This window comes from Rhinolophus hipposideros (assembly GCF_964194185.1).
Source record: "Rhinolophus hipposideros genome assembly, chromosome: 10".
Taxonomy (NCBI): Eukaryota; Metazoa; Chordata; class Mammalia; order Chiroptera; family Rhinolophidae; genus Rhinolophus; species Rhinolophus hipposideros.
The window spans coordinates 4,302,061-4,321,602 of NC_138056.1; the positions used below are offsets into that span (position 1 = coordinate 4,302,061).

Sequence of the window (19,542 nt, forward strand, 5' to 3'; positions counted from 1 at the left end):
AGAGACCATCCCGGAAGGTCAGCCTGGCCCCTGGGCAGCTTAGCTCACTTGGAAGGGGGGCGAGAGGGATCTACAGGGAAGTCGCTGCTCGGCAAGGACCCCCAGCCCCGGGATGCTGAGGCTGGGGGGCTCCTCTGGTGGTGGGGGCAGCAGGTCAGCTGGCCTGACCTCAGTGAGTCAGACAGTGGGGCTGTAAACTCCACACCACCCTACCCCCCGGGTGTGTGCACTGACCCAGACGCGCGCACACACACACACACACACACACACACGCACAGGCTCACACCCCCCATTCCCACACTCAGGTCGCTCACACACAGCTTTTACACAGACCAGCCAGCTCTCTCCCCACATCAGAAGCCAGGGCAGTGCAACACACCCACGTAAGCAGGCTGACTGGGCCACAGCGCCCCTCACACGGCCTGGTCGCTGAGCTTCCAAGCCCCCCAACCCCCTGGCCTGCAGGGAGCACAAAGTCACTGCGAGCACAAAGGGCTCGCAGTGGAGACAGGGATTTTCTAACTTAGACAATTCAGGCATGTCCCACGGCCAGTCCTCCCTGGCTGTTCTCATCTGCAACGGCCCAGGCTGGTACTTCTCCGAGGGGTGTGGTGACATTAAATAAACTAACACACAGTGTTTCCACAGGGCCTGAGGCCAAAAAAAAGCTATTGTGTTTCTGCTCAAGATGTCAGAGAGCCGCCTCTGACAAATAAACCAGCAGAGCACTGGACAGACATGGCAGTGGGTAGGCTGCTGCCAGCAGGCAGGCAGTCACCTGGCCTGGTGCAGCCCAGGTAAGCGTGTCATTCCCAGGCTGTAGGAAGAAGGAGGGCTGAGGAGTGACTGAGCAAACAGTTCCCACTCATAAAAGTCTAGAATGAGCCTGGCCTGGCTAGCCAGTGAAGCTTGACCATCTCCCCACAATCTCTCCATCCCATCCTGAACTCTTCATACGTTCTGAGCTTTCCCACCACTCACAAGCCCCGCCTGGAACTCGCAGCCAGGCACTGAGCCTTCACCGGCCTCCGTGAATTCAGACAGGGAAGCAGAGGGCTTCCGGGACACACCAGGGTGTGAGGTGTGAATTCTACCCGTAGAGCGTTCACACCTCCTCAGTTCCCATCACACACACAACAGAGACGTCTGACGATTCAAATCCACGGCCAAGCGTGACAAATGTAAAACAGAAACATGACTACGGACCATCTGGGGGAAATAATTCTCAACAACAAATTCTGAAAGGTAACCTCATGTTAAGGTTGCCAGGTTTTCTATGAAAAAGAAACTTGGGCTCAAGTAAATTCAAGAGGGAAAGCATGACCAGCACAGCCCACCCCACCCCCCAACGAGGGGGACAGGCAGCTGGGTTTACCCGTGCGCGGGGTCCAAGGCAATGGCCCGAGGCTGGTCGAGGTCTTGCCAGAAGAGGACCTTCCGGGACGTTCCATTGAGGTTGGCCACCTCGATGCGATTGGTCTCTGAGTCCGTCCAGTACAGCTTCTTGCCGACCCAGTCGCAGGCCAGGCCATCGGGTGACACCAGGCCGGAGATGACCACGTTCTGCACGGCAGCCCCCGTCTGGTTCAGGTACGTCTGCTTGATGGCCTCCTCGCTCACGTCTGTCCAGTACACGGCTCCCTTGGAGAACTGGAAGTCCACCGCGGCCGCGTCCTCCAGGCCACTGACCACGATGGTGGACTCCAGCTTGACTCCGCCAGCGTCCACCAGCCGCACATCCCGGCGGTTGGCAAACAGCAGGAGTGGTGAGGCTGTGGGGACAGAAGCAAGCCGTGAGGACCACTGGCTGAGCCAGGGGTGCCTGGCCTAGGACGGGGGCCATGTGCACGGACCACACCAGGTGCCTCACAGCCACGGCCCTCCAGCTCCTTCCTGCCACTCCCCCAAGACATGGCCAGGCAGGTGCCTGGGCAGGCCCAAGGCACTCACAGGCTCTTTCAACGCAACAGTGTCGTTGCTGAAATCACCGCTGAGGGCCGTCGTCTGTCCCACCCAGGCCTGGGGGACTCACGTGCTACAGCCACCAGCTCCCACCAGATGCCACGACCAGGCCACACATCTTTCAGGGGCTGCACAGAAGTCCTATCACCTTTGTCAGCCAAATGCAGGGGATGGGGACGCGAGCGCACAGCCCTGGCTGTAAAGCCCAGGCCGCAGAGCCTCAGGATTCCCTTATAATTCACGGACCGCTTTCCATGGACAGACCCCTTCCTGGGACTGTGGCCTCAGTTTCCCACTCTAGAACGCCGGCGCTCTGCTCAAAACCCTTCGCTAGCTTCCCGTGCCGCTCAGAGTAAGGTCAGGCTGCCAGGACAAGCGCCTGGCTCAAATCCTGACCCCTCCTTTAAAAGATGAGAAGACATGTGGAGGATTCGAGGGCAGAACCCTCTACGAGCCTCCACCACTCCCACTGTCACCGTCACCGTCATCACCGTGTCAGGTCTACAATTCTTCGCGGCAAGAAGGGACATGGTAAAAATCAAGCAAAGGGATGTCACAATGATATCTGAGTTGGGCAGATATAATATAAAGCACACCTGTCCCCAAATCTCACGCCTCCTGCCCCAAGCAGGTGCAAACGTAGCAAAGAACACTCGCTTGTCACAGGCTGACAGCTCTTTGCAGTTCACACAGTGACCCGACCTGTGCCTCGACCGCTCAGACTGTGGATGACATTATGCCCATTTTACAGATGGGGAAGATAAGGAGCCTGCACAGCTGAGTTCTACGTCCACAGGACACCAAAGGCCTCCAGACCTTGAAAGCTCAGCATGCACTGGATACACAGGTGTATTCAGTTTGTAAAACTGCCTCACTTTTCTGTGTATTTGTACTTTGATGAAAAGTTCTTAAAGTTAAGAACTTTAGTTTCATCAAGTTTCGTTAAAAATGAAACTTTCCGTTTTCCAGGTTGCTCACAAGACTCTTTCCCAACCTGCCAAGGGTCCCAGTAGACCCTGCGCTCCAGGAGGGCCCAGCTGCCCAGCTAAGAATGCCCTGCCCCCGGCCAGCACACAGCCTCTGCTCTATAAACACTGACTGGGGTGTTTAAATTTCACCCATCCAGCCTGCAGCACCCCAACTTCAAGACACTAAGTTACTTCTGTCCTGTGAGAGGCTTCTCGAGAAGGAAGGGGGGATGCTGCCTGGAAGGGTCCTGGTCCCCACCCTCCCAAAGGGTCCGGGACACGGAGCAGGAGCAACGCTGCACCAATGGAGGCCTGGCCAGGTAGCCTCGGAGGGTCAGACACCAGCCACAGAGGGAGAGGAGGTTATGCCCAGGGTCAGGGAGGGTCCGGAACCTTCCAAGGGCAGATCAGTGAGGACGGGAAGACAGTCGTGCATGGGATCAGGAGGGCACCGTGGCCCCACAGTACGTTCCCAAGCCTAATGGCCATGATGCACCCGGGCTCCCCAGGGTCCCTGTGGCAAGGTCCCCAGCTTGTCCCACTCATGCGGTGAACAGATGACTCACCGGGCATGCTGAGTTGAAATTCTACACTGGTTCTTAACACTGGGGGGTCACAAAGCCATCTGAGAAGCTGATCCTCTCCGCTAAACACACGCAGGTGCACACATGGTGCTGTCGCCCCAGGACGTACCCCTACCAGGGGGGACCCAGCTCTAGCCTGAGAACCCTTTGCTAACACAGGCAGGGTGAGGGACGCTGACTCCTCTTTCTAGTTTACAACAGCATCTCTGGGCAACAACGAAAGGGACGATGTCAGGCGTGAGCAGGCTTCCCGCTGCCGCAGGTATCCCAGGTGTGAACGCCAATGGGTGGACAGCCACAGACTGCTTCCCAGCCAGGAGGGGCAATGGTGGACAGCAGTGTCCCACTGTGTGTGGCAGGGGAGTCGCCAGTCCCCGCTGCTGGCCAGAAACCCAGCGAACCTTCTCTGACAGCACAGTCCCGGAGGCGGATGGCGCTGGGGCTGGGACGGGAGGCAGGGAGAGCTCAGAATCTGCCCCAGGCACAAAAAAATCCTAGCTCTGCTCTGTTCCTTGTCCCTGAACTGGAAAGACCACATTTTCACCACGGTTTACACTCTGGGCAGTTCAGGTGCACCCTTCAAAGGCCGCAGATGGGAGTGAGGGGGTGTTTTTCAATTTCCTGTGCTTTCCCAAACTGAGACTCAGGGAGGGGCGGCGGGCAGGCCCCGGTGGAGCCCCCAGCGGGTGTGGCCAGGGCGGGCACGGGCCTTGGCAGGCAGGCTCTTTCCAGGAGGAGCCACCGATGCTCCTAAGATGACTGGAAACCAGCACACACTCAATTCTTAAGTGTTCACATGCACCCCCTTCACTCTTCTGTCACCTGGGGAACTTACAGCAGGGTGGGGGGGCCCTCTGCGTGGGTGGCACCCGCCTTCCCCAGCCGGCATGGGTAGCACCTTCTCTCCCAGTCCCCTCCTCAGGGCCTGGGCGACCCTAGCTAATGTGGCCCCATGCCAATCAGGGGTCCCGGGTGCCCCGGCCAATCCAAGAGACATGGCCTCTTTAAAAGGTCCCCTCCTGTCCCACAGGTGGAGAGAGGCTGGGGCAGGACAGACAGAGAGAAGCCAGGGGGCTGCAGGCAGGAGGAGGGCCAAGTGGGAGCAGAAGAACAGCGTAGAAAGAGGAGGAAAACGTGTTGGGAAAGGCAGCCAGGAGAAGTGGGACTGGCTGAGACCAGGACGGAGCCAGGCGGCCGGGCGGTGCCCAATGTCACGTAGCACCTGCAGGCACCATCTGGGCACACGCGACCGAACAAAGAACCCACCGCCGTGTCCTATATTCCAGTGGGGGAAACAGATAATAAGCAATAAATATCATCAATAGATCAAGCAATATTGGGACCTTGGAACATAAACACTGTGGTTTGGAAAACAGAGCAGGGGGAAGGGTTTGGGAGTGCTGTTTCACATCACATGGTCGGGCGGTCTCACCGAGAAAGTGACAACTGGGTGAAGACAACTGGGTGAAGGGTGTGAGGGAGGCGCGGAGGGAGGGTGCCCCCGGCAGAGGGAATGCCCGTGCGAAGGTTCTGGGGCTGAGCACTCGGGAGGCGGGCAGACGCTGGTGCTATGTGGTCCTTCCCCAGGGACGTGCCCATGCGCCCAAGACCCTCTCCTCTCACAGCCCCCTGCAGGTCAGGGGTCATGGCTGCATATCCCCCAGGTAAGGAGGCTGGGGCTCCTGAAAAGGTGCCTTGACCTGCCCTATGGCACTCCACCCAGGGATAGCTTTTGACTGGTGGCCCAAGCTTTGGGCAGTGAAGAGAAACTATGCCATGTGAGGAGGAAGAGGAGAGGAGCGTGGACAGGCTGAGAGCTCTAGCCACTGGCCTGGCCATCACCACGCTCTGGGACGCATGTGGAGTCACCATGAAAGACAGACAGACTGTCACCTGGCAGGACAACCCTTTCCGAAAATACCGTGGTAACTGGTACTAAACCCTCTCCCTGGCGACCACCCTCGCAGGAATTTAAATCAAAGCACACCCAAAGGAAGGAAAAAGTCCTCGTTACAATATTTGCTTCAGCCTTATTTGTAATAAGAAAGAAAACAAGCAAAATATCCCCAATATCAGGGTAACTAGATTGTTCTCTCAGTGGAAAGTTGCATCATTAAAGTAATAAGAAAATGCTTGCAGCAGCATCAGAAAATGTGTCAGATATCATGTGAAGTCAAAACACACACACACACACACACACACACACACACACGACATGACCGCGAATCTAATGCACACTAGAACTACGGTTATGAGAAAGTGCTAGGTGGGGGACAGAGATTGAAAAGGAGACTGGATTAGGGAATGATGACCTTATTGAGTCTCTGGGTAAATATAATATTTTGAATGTTTTAACACCAAATTCCCTTTATGCTGCTATGACGTTATCTGTGCAAACATTTTTTCTCAGGACCATATATCTCACCAGTGCAAACAGACGAGGTCGGCCCTCAGAGCGTGAGGCCCCCAACCAGCTCAGGGTGACAGCTCAAAGCAGGACTGGCTCAGACCTGGGCCTCTCTGACGTCAACGCCCGTCTGTGAAATGGGGGTAATCACTGCACCTACACCTAAGACCGCAAGGCTTAAAGAGGACAATTCATACAAAGGCTCAGCCCAATAGCAGCACACTTGAAGTATTTAATAAATACCTGCCAGGCAGTGGTCCGGGGCTCGCTCTACTGCTACTAAGGAAAGTACATCACTCTGACTCGGGGGCCTGGGTTCAAACCCCAGCCTGGCCTCCAGCTGTGAGATTTGGGGCAAGACTTTTCATCTCCACTCCGAGCCCAGGTTCCTCATCTACAAAGCAGGAGATTGTAGCTACTCTTAAAAAGGAAGCAGTCCGGCAGTTCCTTAAAAAGGTGGTATAGAGTTACCATAGGACCCAGCGATTCCGCTCCTAGGTATAGGCCCAAAAGAACCGAAAACAGGGACTCAAATAAATACCTATACATGCAAGTGCATAGCAGCATTACTCACAATCACCAAAAGGCAGAAACAGCCCAAATGTCCAACAGATGAACGGATAAACAAAATGTGATATAGCGGTATACGGAATATTGCTCAGCCATAAAAAGAAATGAAGTACCACTACACGCTACCACATGGAAGAACCTTGGAAATATTCTGCTGCGTGAAGAAGCCAGACACAAAAGCCACATATTGTATGATTCCATGCACATGAAATGTCCCAAACGGGCCAATCCATAAAGACAGATAGATTAGTGGTTGCCAGGGGCTGGGGGGCGGGGGAACGAGGAACAAGGTTAGTGTGGATGAGGGTTTCTTCTGGGGAGATGGAAATGTTCTGGAATTATAGAGGTGGGAGCTATGAAATGCCACTGAATTGTTCAGTTTCAAACGGTGATTTTATGTTACATGATTTTCACCTCAAGAAATAATACTTTTTAAAGGTACCGCTGCACCCTGAGCCCACTGAATTCTCCCCATGACATTCTTCCTTCGTCCTGGCTTTCCAATCGGTTTAACCCGGCACAGATTACCCTTTCCGAGAGCCTATATTTACAGACACGATCCTCAGGACACCCCACAATGTCCTCTGCACCTCCCTGTTAGGGGAGCGGGAGCAGGCCATCCCCACCTACGTCTAGGACATTCCCAGGACCCTCACCCAATAGGTGTCAGAGAAAGGCCACTCCTTCCGCCTCCCATCTCGGGTCGCAAGACTCGTGATTGATTTACAGTCCCCACCACAGTAGAACCAGGAGCCTGCAAGTCCCAGCACCAACAATCCCTCTTTAACCCACGTGAGCACATCCAGTTTTTATATATAGAATTCATAGCAGATGTCTGGACTTCCATTCCGATAGCCTGTATTTTACACCGTTCACATGGTTACACTAAACACAACCCAACTCAAGGTAATCCAATCCTCTGCTCCTACAGCAAAATCAGCAACATTTTTCAGACATGCCTTATTGATATTCACCAAGCGTTACATTGCTCACTGGAGCAGGCTGGGGCCTAGACACAAACTATGGATTCATCAGGCAGGAATGGTCCTGTGTCCCGCACCGGCCCCTGTGGAAGGCCAGGAACAGAAGACAGCATGGGGCCACCTTCAAGGAGCCTACAATTTAGTCGGGCAGGACACACACTACACACATGCACACGTGCAGTTAACCACCTAAGCAAGAAGGCAGATGAGTGACATGACAGGAGGTGCCTGGGGCCGGGAGGAGAATGAGCTGTCAGATGGACCTGGCAGGCTTTCTGGAGGAGGAAGAGCTGGCTGTGGGTGGCCCTGGCAGGCTTCCTGGAGGAGGGGAGACTGGAGCCTTGAAAGACGAACAAGACTTAGCAAATGCTGAGCATGTCCTGGCCTGACACCAAGATGCATCTACGCACTCGAGTTAATTAATCCCACTCACAACGGCTCATAAACAACTTCCCTGACGCCTAACAGCTCTGAGCGCCTCTTAGCTTGAGTCTCTCAAACTGGTTATTCACACAACCCACCCTGCACACCATCTCGTCCCCCCCTCCCATCCCCAGAGGCAGGAGTTCTTCCTTACCACTTCTGCCAGGTGCCACACCTCCAGGTATGCCTGGGTCCGCGCCCACCTTCTCTCCACTGTTCTCCTACTTGTCCAGCCCTGTGCCAGGAGCACCACGTGCCCAAGTAAGAAGATTCTGGGACCAGCCGGATGTCTGGAGAGCCAGTCCCTCCCTCTATCATCTCCCGCAGGATATCCTGGCTGTGAGGGCCACTACACCCCCACCCCCCGCGACATGTTTCACAACCAGCTTCCCAAGTTCTACAGAATCTCTGTTGCAATTTTTTAGAGCATTTTTAGTTTATACAATATGAAAAAGCAAAAAATATCACAGCTTAGCCAGGGGGACAGAAGCATATACCGTGATGCTTTATTGTGTGAAAGCCTGGCTTTAATGGTTTATTAAGTGATGGTGGGAAACCGATGGACGTGTAAGTACACCGTAAATGTGCTTAACGCTACTGAACTGGACACTTAAAATGGCCACGGTCATGCGGGGTGGCCTGCGGGGTCTCAGCTCCCACTCCCCACATAAGAACGCAGGACATGGTGAGCCCAAACAGGAACACCCACGGAGCCATAGGGAGGGGAGTCATATCACTATATTCTCGCTGGCGGCTGCGTTGGAGACACAGGAAGCAGGAGCCACACAATCTGCAACCTGCCCTCCACTTCTCTGTCAACCAACCCCACTTGCTAACTGCAGTCCGCACTTGCTAGCTCAGCCACCATCTTCTTGCTAGCCCCCATTTGCTGCTAGCATAGCCATGGCACTTATATTAGTGGCCAGTGGCTCACTGGTTACAGCTGACGGCCAACTAGCCACAGCTGATGGCCATCCATCACAGCTGATGGCCATTTACTACCTGAGCCAGCACCTTTCCACGTGAGGCCGAGAGCCTGGAAACTGCACACCTGGCTCTGTCCCCACAGCCACCATGGTGAATTTCATGTGATGTGTATTTTAAAACAATTCAAAATAATATGAATAAAAACTGAGTGTCATAATATTATAGATTATAAGCTACTAAAAAGAATTACTTAGGACTACAGTTGCAGCCTTCATTTAGGATTTTGTTTTTAAATGTTGGCTGATCATTAATGCGTGTCCACATCATACTATTTATTCTGTTATTTAAGCCAGTGCAGACTCATCTATTCCTGTGTCATTAAATGGGTTAAGACCCAATATTCCCTTTGATTTGATGTTCAGACTTTCCTAGATTTGGACAGTGACAGCCCCTTTGTGCTGGCTCTTGTGTCCTCTTGGCATGTCCCCCATCGTGCCCTGAGGGTTACTTTCTGGCAGAAAAATATGTTCCAGGCTCCCGTACACTTTTGTCCTCCCTGCCCTGGCTCGAGAATCCGCCTTTTCTCTGGTTCTCTCACTGGGGAACGATCTTTCGAAGCCAGACCTGGGCACTCGGCGTGCTCACGGCTGCTGGGAACCACTGCCTCCAGGCCTGCTCAGTAGACAGAGCCAGGAAATACACCCACAGCCTCTCCTCGTCCTTCACGGGCTCCCTATCTGAGACTGCACCTATTCGTGCAAATGTATTTATATCCCTCCAATCAATACCCACGCAGTCTTTGTGGTCACTCCCGGACTCAGGCACGAAGAGGGGTGAAAGGCTGGAGTCTCCCCACACACATGTGCCCAGCTGAGGAGGACCAAGTAACCCTGCACCTCCTTGGCTCCACTCATGCTGTAGACAACTGTCCTCTTTGCAGTGGAGCTGGTGCCACGCAGCTCGCGTCCCCATGCTTTCTGCCGGTGATCACCGTGTGAAATGGCTCCCAGGCACAGAGCTAAAGGGCTGCCATGTGCTGAGCGGAGAAACGGTGTTGGGTGAGCTTCATGCAGGCCTGGGTGATAGCGTGATTGGCTGTGTGTTCAGGGCTCACGCATCAATAAGATACATTAAATCAGGTGATTTTAAACAGAAACACACGTGAAACAAGGTTGTGTACCGATCAGTGCACAAAAGGTTGTGACCAGAGGCTCGTAGGAACCTAACCCTGTATTTTCCGCTGGGTATTTGCGAATTCAGTGTTTGCTGTGGTGAGTTTATAGACATAACTGAATAGGAAGAATGGACTGCATGCAATTGTTTCTGTATACATTTCTTTCTCTGTGTGTGTGTGTATGCACACATGGTAAAATCTATGAGTTCATGGCGGTCCTTGAAATTTTAAATATTTCCACAGGGTACTTTCTAATCTTCTCCATTTTTATGCTTGCCAAAATGGAAACCTAGCGTTTGGGATTATCTATGTATCTACTAATTTGCTCAACAGAATCAACTCCCAACCACTCCCGCAGGCTCTGCTGGCCTGACACCTCTCTCCCCGCTCCCACCTTTCTTCTCAGACATGGGCATTCCCGGCCACGTCACCACTGGCATCTCCACGTGACACCCCCCTCACCACCCCACTTCCTCAAACCCCAGGCACCAACATTTCTGCACCAGGAAGGGATGGGAAGAGCACTGTTGGAAATGGTACTGAAATAATAGATTAATTTAGGGGACAGTGACCTCTCTCTGATATTGTCTTCCTATCCATGAACATTTACTTAGGTCTTCCCAGAGTGTCTTTCTATAAAATTTTATTATTTTTTTGCATGCAGTCTTGCACATTATTACTTAGATATAATTCTAGTTCCTTTAAATGAAGTTCCAATCATCGTGTTTTTAAAAAGAGAAATGAAACTAACACGACTATCACAGAGACAGACGGCAAAATTCCCGTGAATCTAATAATAAAACATGAACCCTCAAAAGACACTTGGGCTGGGGTGGAGTCAACGATTAAGGCGACATGGCAGCCTCCCCACCCCCAAGCAGGAAAGTTCCATTTCCCCTCTAAGAGGAAATGAGAGAATGCATGAGAAGCGCTGATCTGGCCAAAATGCTGGGGACCAAGGAGAAATCTGTGCAGTCCCACAAGTGCATGCGAGGTAGACACTTAGCTCACAGAGGTTCAGTCCCTCTGCTCCAAGGGCAATCTAAGAACCATGCACTTGACTGCCAAGAAGGCTCAGAGATCTAACGATGAATGGAAATGGCACTGCTGTAACATTAGCAGCATTCTCAGAAAACCTATACCTCAACTTCTCATGGAACTTTGTTAATTAAGGGGGAAGAAATATTAAACACCCACACTTACTTTTATGTGGGCAGTTCCTTGAAGCCAGGGACCTGCCACCCCACATTTCCATCCTCGGGACCCAGCTCGCAGGAGACGCTCAGCACCTGTGCCGCTCCCACTGGGAGGCTGAGGGGGTCGTGGGCAGAGGCCACACAACTCCAGGGGCAGAATACCATGTTATCTCGAGCTTTTACCAACTCAGACAGGCTCGACTCGATGACACAATCCTGCAGTTGTCCATATACTCTAAAGGATAGACTTGACATTTACAACAATAATAAAACCTTAGGTGTCCTTTAAATGAACAGATGTCCTGCCTTTTATGGAAAGCTCCGCAAACTCAAACTTGCAGGCCTGAGAGGGCCCAGCCAGAGTGGAATTCTCGATAACATCTCCAAACGCCCCAGAGTGAGTCCATTCCCCCGGCTTCCACCTCAGCTGAGCTATCAGCCCCCTAAAGACTCTCCCATTCATCAATCCACCTCAGGACCCGCTAAGAAAGGGAACACCCCCAAATTCTTCTCCCAGCCCCCCAACCTGACCTCAGCCCCCCCTAGCTCCCCAGCAAGGACACTCCTCCCCCTCTCCTACCCCCACCGCCACCCCCACCCCCCACTCCCACCAAGTCTCCAGAAGACCTCACCCTCTCGGCCTCCATGCCATTAGTCGTTCCCACCCCCACAAAACCCTCCCTGGTCTCTACACCTGGCCCAGGTGAAAGCCCGCCCAGCTAGCCCCACCTCCCCTGAGCTTGCTGTCTGTACCCTCCCTCGACAGGGCCCACACCCTGCCACCTCAGGGCAGGGATGGCCGATGCCACCCACTGGGCCCCATGCAGAGCAGGGCACAGCTGCCAAGGGGTTTCTGGCAGAGGGCCCTCCTTCCAGCCTTCCCATTACAGGTGCTGCCACGATAAGGATCGACCAATGATCTGTGAGCTGCTGACATTTGCATAAAAATAATGAATAAATACCGTATTTAGCTTCAAATGGGGGCATGCAGCCAAGGTGGGGGCCTAGGACCGGAACCCCTTCCCAGGGGCCGCCTGCCTCATCCCAAAACAAGGCTGCTCAGGTTGTAAAGGGCTTTTATTACAACCACAAGGGTGGGGAGTTCAGAACACACAAAACTAGGATGGTACGTGCTGGGCCAGGGCAGGTGGGTGAGGCTGGGAAGCAGATGCAGGAACCTTCCAGAACACCGCAAGGTCTACACTTGATCTGGGTTAACGCAATGAGCTGGGGACATTCATCAAGCTGTGTGACACCACTGGCTGCAAAACAAAGGCCGCCACGTCTGGTGCCCACCTGCCCAGCCCCAGCTCAGCACTGCTCCCTACATTCACCTCGCACCTGCCCAGCTCCTGGAGCCTCCACACCCCACACCCCTACCCCACCGCACCCCCACCCCTGCTTTCCTCCAGACACACATTTGCCCCAGGACCCTCGGCCAAGCCCAGGATCCCAATGCAGTTTGGAGCTCGTCCTCTTCCTCCCAGTTCAGTGACTCCATTTCTGCTGTCCCCCAGCCCCCATCCCAGTTTCTCTGATCCTAACACACACACACACACTCACACACTCGCATGTGTGTGCATGCAGACGGCCCTATAGGAAGGCGGCAATTAACGCTGAGGGCCAGGCAAGTTTCCAGAGCAGGGACCATATTTCAAAGGTCAGAGGAGCAGGAAACGGTCAGGGTCAGGTTTGGGGGGTGGAGCAGGAAAGAAGAAATCAGTTGTGAAAGATAAAAAGAAAATGAGGTCTCTTGTTTCCAACACCTTACAGCACAAAGAAACAGGACGTAGGCCTCCCAGCCTCCATTACACAGGGCGATGGGCTGGGGAGGGGGTTGTCCCCCTGCGTGGGGTGGAGGGCTATGGCCCTAGGGCAGGTGGCTGTGCCAAGGACAGGACTGAACCTCTGCTAGAGGAAGAGCCTGGGTCGGCTGCTCTGGAAAGTCCCGGGAGACAAGCAAAGGCCCAGGAACTGACGAAGGGCCACTCTGTGCCTGCCAGAGGGACGCCAGGGTGTCAGTCGGGCAGCCCACTGCTCCCAAAGGTCACTCTGAGCGTCCCGACCGTGGTCCAAGTGACCTGGGCTCCCCCAGGAGTGAACGTGTGGCCTAATTCCCACGCAGAGAGTGTCACCCCAGTCTATGGTCACCCACGCAGAGAGGGGATGCCTATCAGATGGTCATCAAGCCCCCCACCTTTTAAGTCTCAGCCACCCGTGCCCAGCCCCCAGCCTAGCACTCACCCGGGACAGCAGACCCCAGGGGGATGGGCAGAGGAAGAAACTAGCGTCTGTGGGCCCACTGTGCGCTCCCCACCCTCTAGCTGCCCCAGCTTATCCTCATGACCCCACAGGTGAGGAGCAGTCTTATTTCTCAGCAGCTGGAGAATCCGAAGCTCCAACAGGTGGAGCAGCTCAGGAGGCCACGCAGCACACACGTGACAGGCGGAGGCGGGCTTCAGGGCCCTCTGACCTTTTGCTCCGCGACCTCTCCCCCTGCCACACATCACCCTACAGACTCTGGACTCTGAGCCTATCTGAGGGGAAACAATCCCCAGAGCAACAACAAGCAGCTCAAAGAATGTAAAGCAGACAACTGTTACCAAATCTCTTGATGGGAGTGGCCAGGAGCTTACGCTGACCTTAAGGTTCAGCCGTGACACTGGGTCCTTCATTCCATGCACTCAGCAGAGAGTGAGGAGACCACCACCCAGAGGTGACAACTGTGAAGAGGCCACACCAAAGCCAGAGTGACCGTAAAGAACAGTGCTGGCGATGTCACGTGTCACTTTGGGCACAACCCAGCCTACACACCAGTAATGGCCCTCTTTTCTCAACTGTAAAGGAAGACTAGGTAGAGGGGACACAGCCAGGCATGTAATTACCATTTGAAAGGCCCTGGGAAGTCCCACAGTGAGGAAACCCAGCTCACTTCCATTATCTCAGGATTTCCCAAATGTATCTGACCACTGAATATTTTTTAGTTCGGAGGCAGGGTAAAGTGAAATGGAAAACACACAAGTACAACTGAATCGCATGCGCCAGTAGAGGCCTGGCTCAGCACCCTCACTTCCCAGCCCACAGCCCCTCTGCTCTCTTTCGTGGACAAGAAGACTGACGTCCATCAGTGCTCCACTCTCCCCACACTGAGAGAAGCCGCCTCTGGCCACGGCCATGATGACTGCCTTGAGGAAGGGGCTTCTCCATCTGGTTACTAGGAAACCGTGTGCAACACTCCACCCAGATACACACGAGCGGGTGGTCTCCAGGACATTGGTCCCCACTGACAAGGAAGCGTCCCACCCACCAACACAGCACAGGACCCAAATGACCCCAATGGACCAGGACCCCTGGCCGCCGAGCCCCCAGAGCTGCCTCAGTGTTGTCTGGCCTCCAGTCAGACTCCAGCGAGGGGAGGACACATCCCATGCCAGGAACAGTCACCAGAGCCAAATCTCCTTTTCCAAAACCCAGTCCATTAACAGTGGTAAAAGTCAGGGTCTGATCACGGAACGCTGCTCAGCAGAGATTTTCCTGTGAGGGAAAGTGCTTTTCCCTGAAAGCCATTTCCCTACTAAGTATGTTTTTATTGGGCAAATACATATATATTTCACCGCAGTGGCCAGGCAGGTGCTGACAGTAGTGGGGGGCCGGAAGCAGAGGCCCGGGGGCCTGAGAGGGAAGGAAACAGGCAGCCAGGGCTCACCAGCAGGCACCTCTGTCTCTCCCTCCCTCTCACACGCGCACACACACGTGCACACACGTGCGTGCACGTACGCTCACTGCAAGCCTGCATTTCGCAGCCATGGAACCATGGAATGTTACCAGTTCAGTGATACCTACAGTAGGACAAGCTTTTAGGGACTGTGACATTTGACTTTTATCTGCAAATGTGCCTTTTCTCTAATTAGAAGGTTGAGGACACAGCAGAAAAAAATATGTATTTCAGAGTCCCAGTTTGACTTGCCAGAAACCAGCCTGTTACTGACATTCTTATTTTCGACAAAATATAGCATTCTGATTACATACCATTTCAGTTCAACGGCTCCTGGCTTGCCAGGCTCCCGGAAGTGGCCCGTGGCCACGGCAAAGACTGAGAGTAACAGTCCCGGGAACAGAGTGACTCGGGGGCCCTGGCGGGGCTGGCTGCTGGTCCATTCTGCTGGAAGGAGCGTCAATAGTTTTCAGCCAAAGAACTGAGGCCCCATTCAAACAGCCTTCAGGTTCCTACAGGAGGTAGGGCCACCCAAGAGAGTGGTTCTGATGGCACTGACCCTCCCCAGGCCTCAGTTTCCACATCTGCTAAATGAGGAGACTGAGGTCTGGACTCAGCACCAAGCTTATTTAAATGTACTTGGGGCTCTTCAGCCAATTTCCTTTAGAGATGAAATAAAACACTTTTATAATTCGAATGACGATTAAGAGGCGGGCAGTAGAGCCTCAGTCTGCCCATTTTAGTGCCTGCGTGACCCTGAGCAAGTTCCTCAGGCTCTCCCAGCCTCAGTTCCCTCATCTCTACAACAGGGTAGTGATGGCACCCAGCCCCCAAGCGGCACGAAGGATTAAATGAGTCAATCAATGAACACTTTTTTAGAACCTGCCGGTTCCAATGCACACGTGCAATACATGTTAGCTGTTTTTACCTATTAAGTTGAGATAGTTGTATCTCGGGTGTCCTAAGGCAGGATGCATTGACCGAAAAAATAAAGATTTTCATTAAACGCATGCCCCACGTAAAGCAACCCCATAGATTATTCTTAATGGAGACTAGTTTCCAAACCGCCCAGAGTGCAAGCTTTTACAGGTCTGTTAGCTGTCCTTGGAAATCAACCAAGGAGGCACCTCTGAGGATACTGCGTGTATATGTGCACGTGTGTGTATGTGTGTGGTTCACAGCCCCCCCAAGGAGCACGTACATGCACACACGCACACACATACACACACACTCAGTCTCAAGAAAACAGCGACAAACGGAGCAGCCAGGGGCCCCACTGGACTCTGGGGACACCCACTCAGTCGTACCTGGCTCTCCCGCCAACTTTACATCTGCACTGCGTCCTAGAGACCTGTCCTTTGGATGGGGACCAGTGTTTGATGCCAGAAAGATGGGGGGGGGGGCGAGAAAAGGGGCCAGATCAACTGCAGGTAACAGATCCAGTACCAAGACCCAGGGTCCAGGAACGCAACGCAGTTGCAAACATCTGGCTAGCTCAAGGCCACACAGCAAACCCGAGGACCCAGAACAAAGGCCTGCACCTCTGTGGTACCTCTAAGCCACCACCCTGCAAGCTACCACCATGGGCCAGCGGACCGCCAAACCCCTGACAGTCAGCGGATCTCTACTCGGGCTGGCAGAGACCGGCCGTTTCCCCCCAGGCGGGAGAAACCCTCCCCAGGCCCACTGGCGTTTTCCCCGCGTGCTTACAGAGATCTCATTGTTCTGCCTGCAGAGGAAACTGGAGAACTGAGCTCAGAGTGCATTTTGGAACTGGCAGAAAAGAACATCTGGGAAAGGAAACACATTTCAGAAACAAACATACCTTTGTACCAGCTTTTATTTTCTTCAAGTGTTGCACAAAAATCATAATAATGAAGACATGCCAATTTTACCATCACACTGCAGAATCTCCTTTTTATGGGGCAAAATTGGGAGGCTCTGCTTTCAAATGATCTACTGTTTCTGGGGGAAAAAGCAGCCACCCTGGGTGCCGAGGTCCACAGGCTGATACCCAGAGCCAAACAAAAAACACCTCAGGCTCAAGACACGTCTGTCCCGTGCGACGTGGACAAACGAAAACCATCACATGAAAGAAAACTCAAACGCCCTCCCGGTGATTTGCTTGTAACCTCTCGCCTGCTGGTACCTGCTGAAGCCTCTGATGTGCTGACGTTCTTCGAGGAGCTGGCGTCTCACAGAGCATCCGTGCGGGTTTGGGGGCTGCTTGTAAATTTCAGCACCCAGCACCAGCTCCGATTATCCTGGAAACCAAGCTAAGCGTCGGGTCTGGAGGTTCGTAAGAATGAGGAGACGCCCATAATTAGGGTTCTGCAGGGCTTAGGGGAACTCCCCCAGTGTGCCGGGGACTCTGCAAACAGTCCCTAAAGATGAAACAGAATTCCCCACAGAGAAAATCGGACGAGTTCCAGGGATGTGTCCATTTCTCTACCCCAGAGCTCCCTTTCTGAGTCATAGCGTGTGAGCTGCTCCCTGTAACTGACATCACTTGTTCCTAACAGGAGAGGGGCCTAACGTCACCTCATTTTACATACAAGGAAATGGAGACAGAAGGGGACAAAGTAACCTGCCCAAAGTCACACTTAGCTAATCAGTGACAAGGGAAGATCAAATGCCCAGGTTCTTCCCACAGCACTTGAAATTCATTCATTTTGCCTAATGGGGCAATCGAATGACCCTGGATCTCTGTGCAGAAGGGTGGGACTAGAGCCACATCCAGACAGTGAATCTGCCCCCCAGGCGCTGCAGGGACCCTCCTGTATGCCCATGAGGAGGCACAACCCGTGGCCTCTGTCTGGGTCCCCACAGGGCAGTCCCTCCCACGACCTGACCGCACTCCTTCATCCTGTCCAGTACAACCCTCTGTCCTCTGGAATAAGAGCCGCACGCTGCAGCCCAATGCTTCTGAGAAGCAGTCGGGCCAGGCTGGTGGGTCAACAGCCCCTCCTGCTCATCTCTGGGGTGCCCAGAGCAGGTTGGGCTTAGGCACTACAGGCAGGCAAGACGGACAAGGCCCACCTGTTCTCTTCATACTTATAAATAGTGGGAGAGGGACACCTTAACCAAATACATCCCTGTCACTCGAGGGCCTCACCCATCATGGATTGGGACAATTTCCTAACTCAGCTCAGCATTCTGATATGCTGCACCATCCTGCCCAACCAGGCCCCCACATGCCAAGGTGGGAAGGGAAGATAACCGCTGTGTAGGACATCGGGCAAGGTCCCCGTCCTCCTCAGACTCAGTGTTCCCATCTGTAGGACAGGGGCATGGAGACACCGAGCGCTAAAGCCACACGGCAACCCAGGAGCACGACTCCACATTCCGCGGGGACACCCCTCACGGGGACCACATGGGTGCCCTGGGGATTCTAAGCATGGAGCTACATGTCTCCTATGCGACAAGGCCTAATGCTCCTAAGGGAGTGCCTGCCCCTCACTGCTTCACTCTGCAAACCCACGTCCCGTTCTGAGCCTCATCGGTGGCCGTGGAGACAGAGCCGGCCTCCCTGACTCCAGGGCTGGTATGAAAGTCGAAACAGTGGGAGAATAACCTGCCAGGCAGCAGGAGGTCAACCTGCAGGGAGAGAGGCCGCTGTGCTTTCCCCAGAGGGAGAGACCCATCCAGGCGGCACAGGAGACAGGCCTGGGCAGCAGGCACGGGAGGAAAGCACTGCTCTCCCTTCAGAGCCGTCAACTCCGTCGCACACCGCTGACCGAGGGTCAGCGCGTGCTGTACCGCTCTCCGGCCCCGCCTGGGCCAGCCATGAGGACGGGGCCCCTGCCTGCCTGTGCTCATCCTGCTTCCAGGAGCCTAGTTCTGTGCCGGGCACACAGGAGCAAGTCAGCACACACCTGCTAGAGGCTTAAGTTACTCCAGGGCTAGAGGCAACAACAGGAAGTCAGGAAAGCCAGGCGCCTGCCCAGCCAACAAGAGGCAGGTCCCACCTGGGCTCGTGGCCAGAGGGCAGGTGTGGAGGGAGGGCTCCCACCCCAGGCTGCAGAAGAGAGGGTGGTGGGCTGCACCCTCCACGTTACAGATGCAGCCTGGCACACGGCCCGAAGAGCAGCAGCTCTCAGAGTACCTACTGGGCACAGAGCCCAGTCAGCAGTCTAAGGGAAAGGTACTAACCATCTGAGGGACGCCGGGCTCCCTCCTCTGCCTTCAGGGGGAAGCTGACCAAGTGGGAAGGGGAAGGGCTGCTGGTCAGGCCTCCAGAGGGGTGGCCGCAGCCCTGCGAGTTGGCCAGGCCGGCTCATTAGCGGCTGTCAGGGAAGAAAGGCAACAGGGGAAGAAGAAAGCAAGGTTCCTAACAATGTTCTGAGCGGCAGGGGGTACACTGGCAATGCCTACAAATAGATGAAATAGATGGATGGTCTCCAGATGGAGTGAAGCAGAAACACCCGCTGGTCACACCTCTGACGGCAGAGGCCGGACGAGTGCGCCTTCAGACGTCTGTCCCTATTCCCCATCGCAGGGCTACACAGCCCACCCCACTAGGCCTCCAGCTACAAAATAAATACCAGCTTTACCTAGGCACGGAAACAGATTCGGTCCTGGAGGCAATTAACCAACTCAACGCTCCACCTTCTAATCGGTGATGGGCAGAGGG

At 54.1% G+C, this 19,542-nt stretch overlaps 1 protein-coding gene across 1 annotated transcript in view; it reads right to left on the reverse strand.

The window, feature by feature from the left end:
- The window catches only part of LRP5 (LDL receptor related protein 5), a 102,296-nt gene that overhangs the window by 71,460 nt on the left and 11,294 nt on the right, over nucleotides 1-19,542 (reverse strand). Inside the window, exon 2 of the mRNA XM_081062389.1 lies at nucleotides 1,376-1,772. Within this exon, the coding sequence (XP_080918515.1) occupies nucleotides 1,376-1,772 (397 nt within the window). The remainder of the gene's footprint in view (nucleotides 1-1,375; nucleotides 1,773-19,542) is intronic.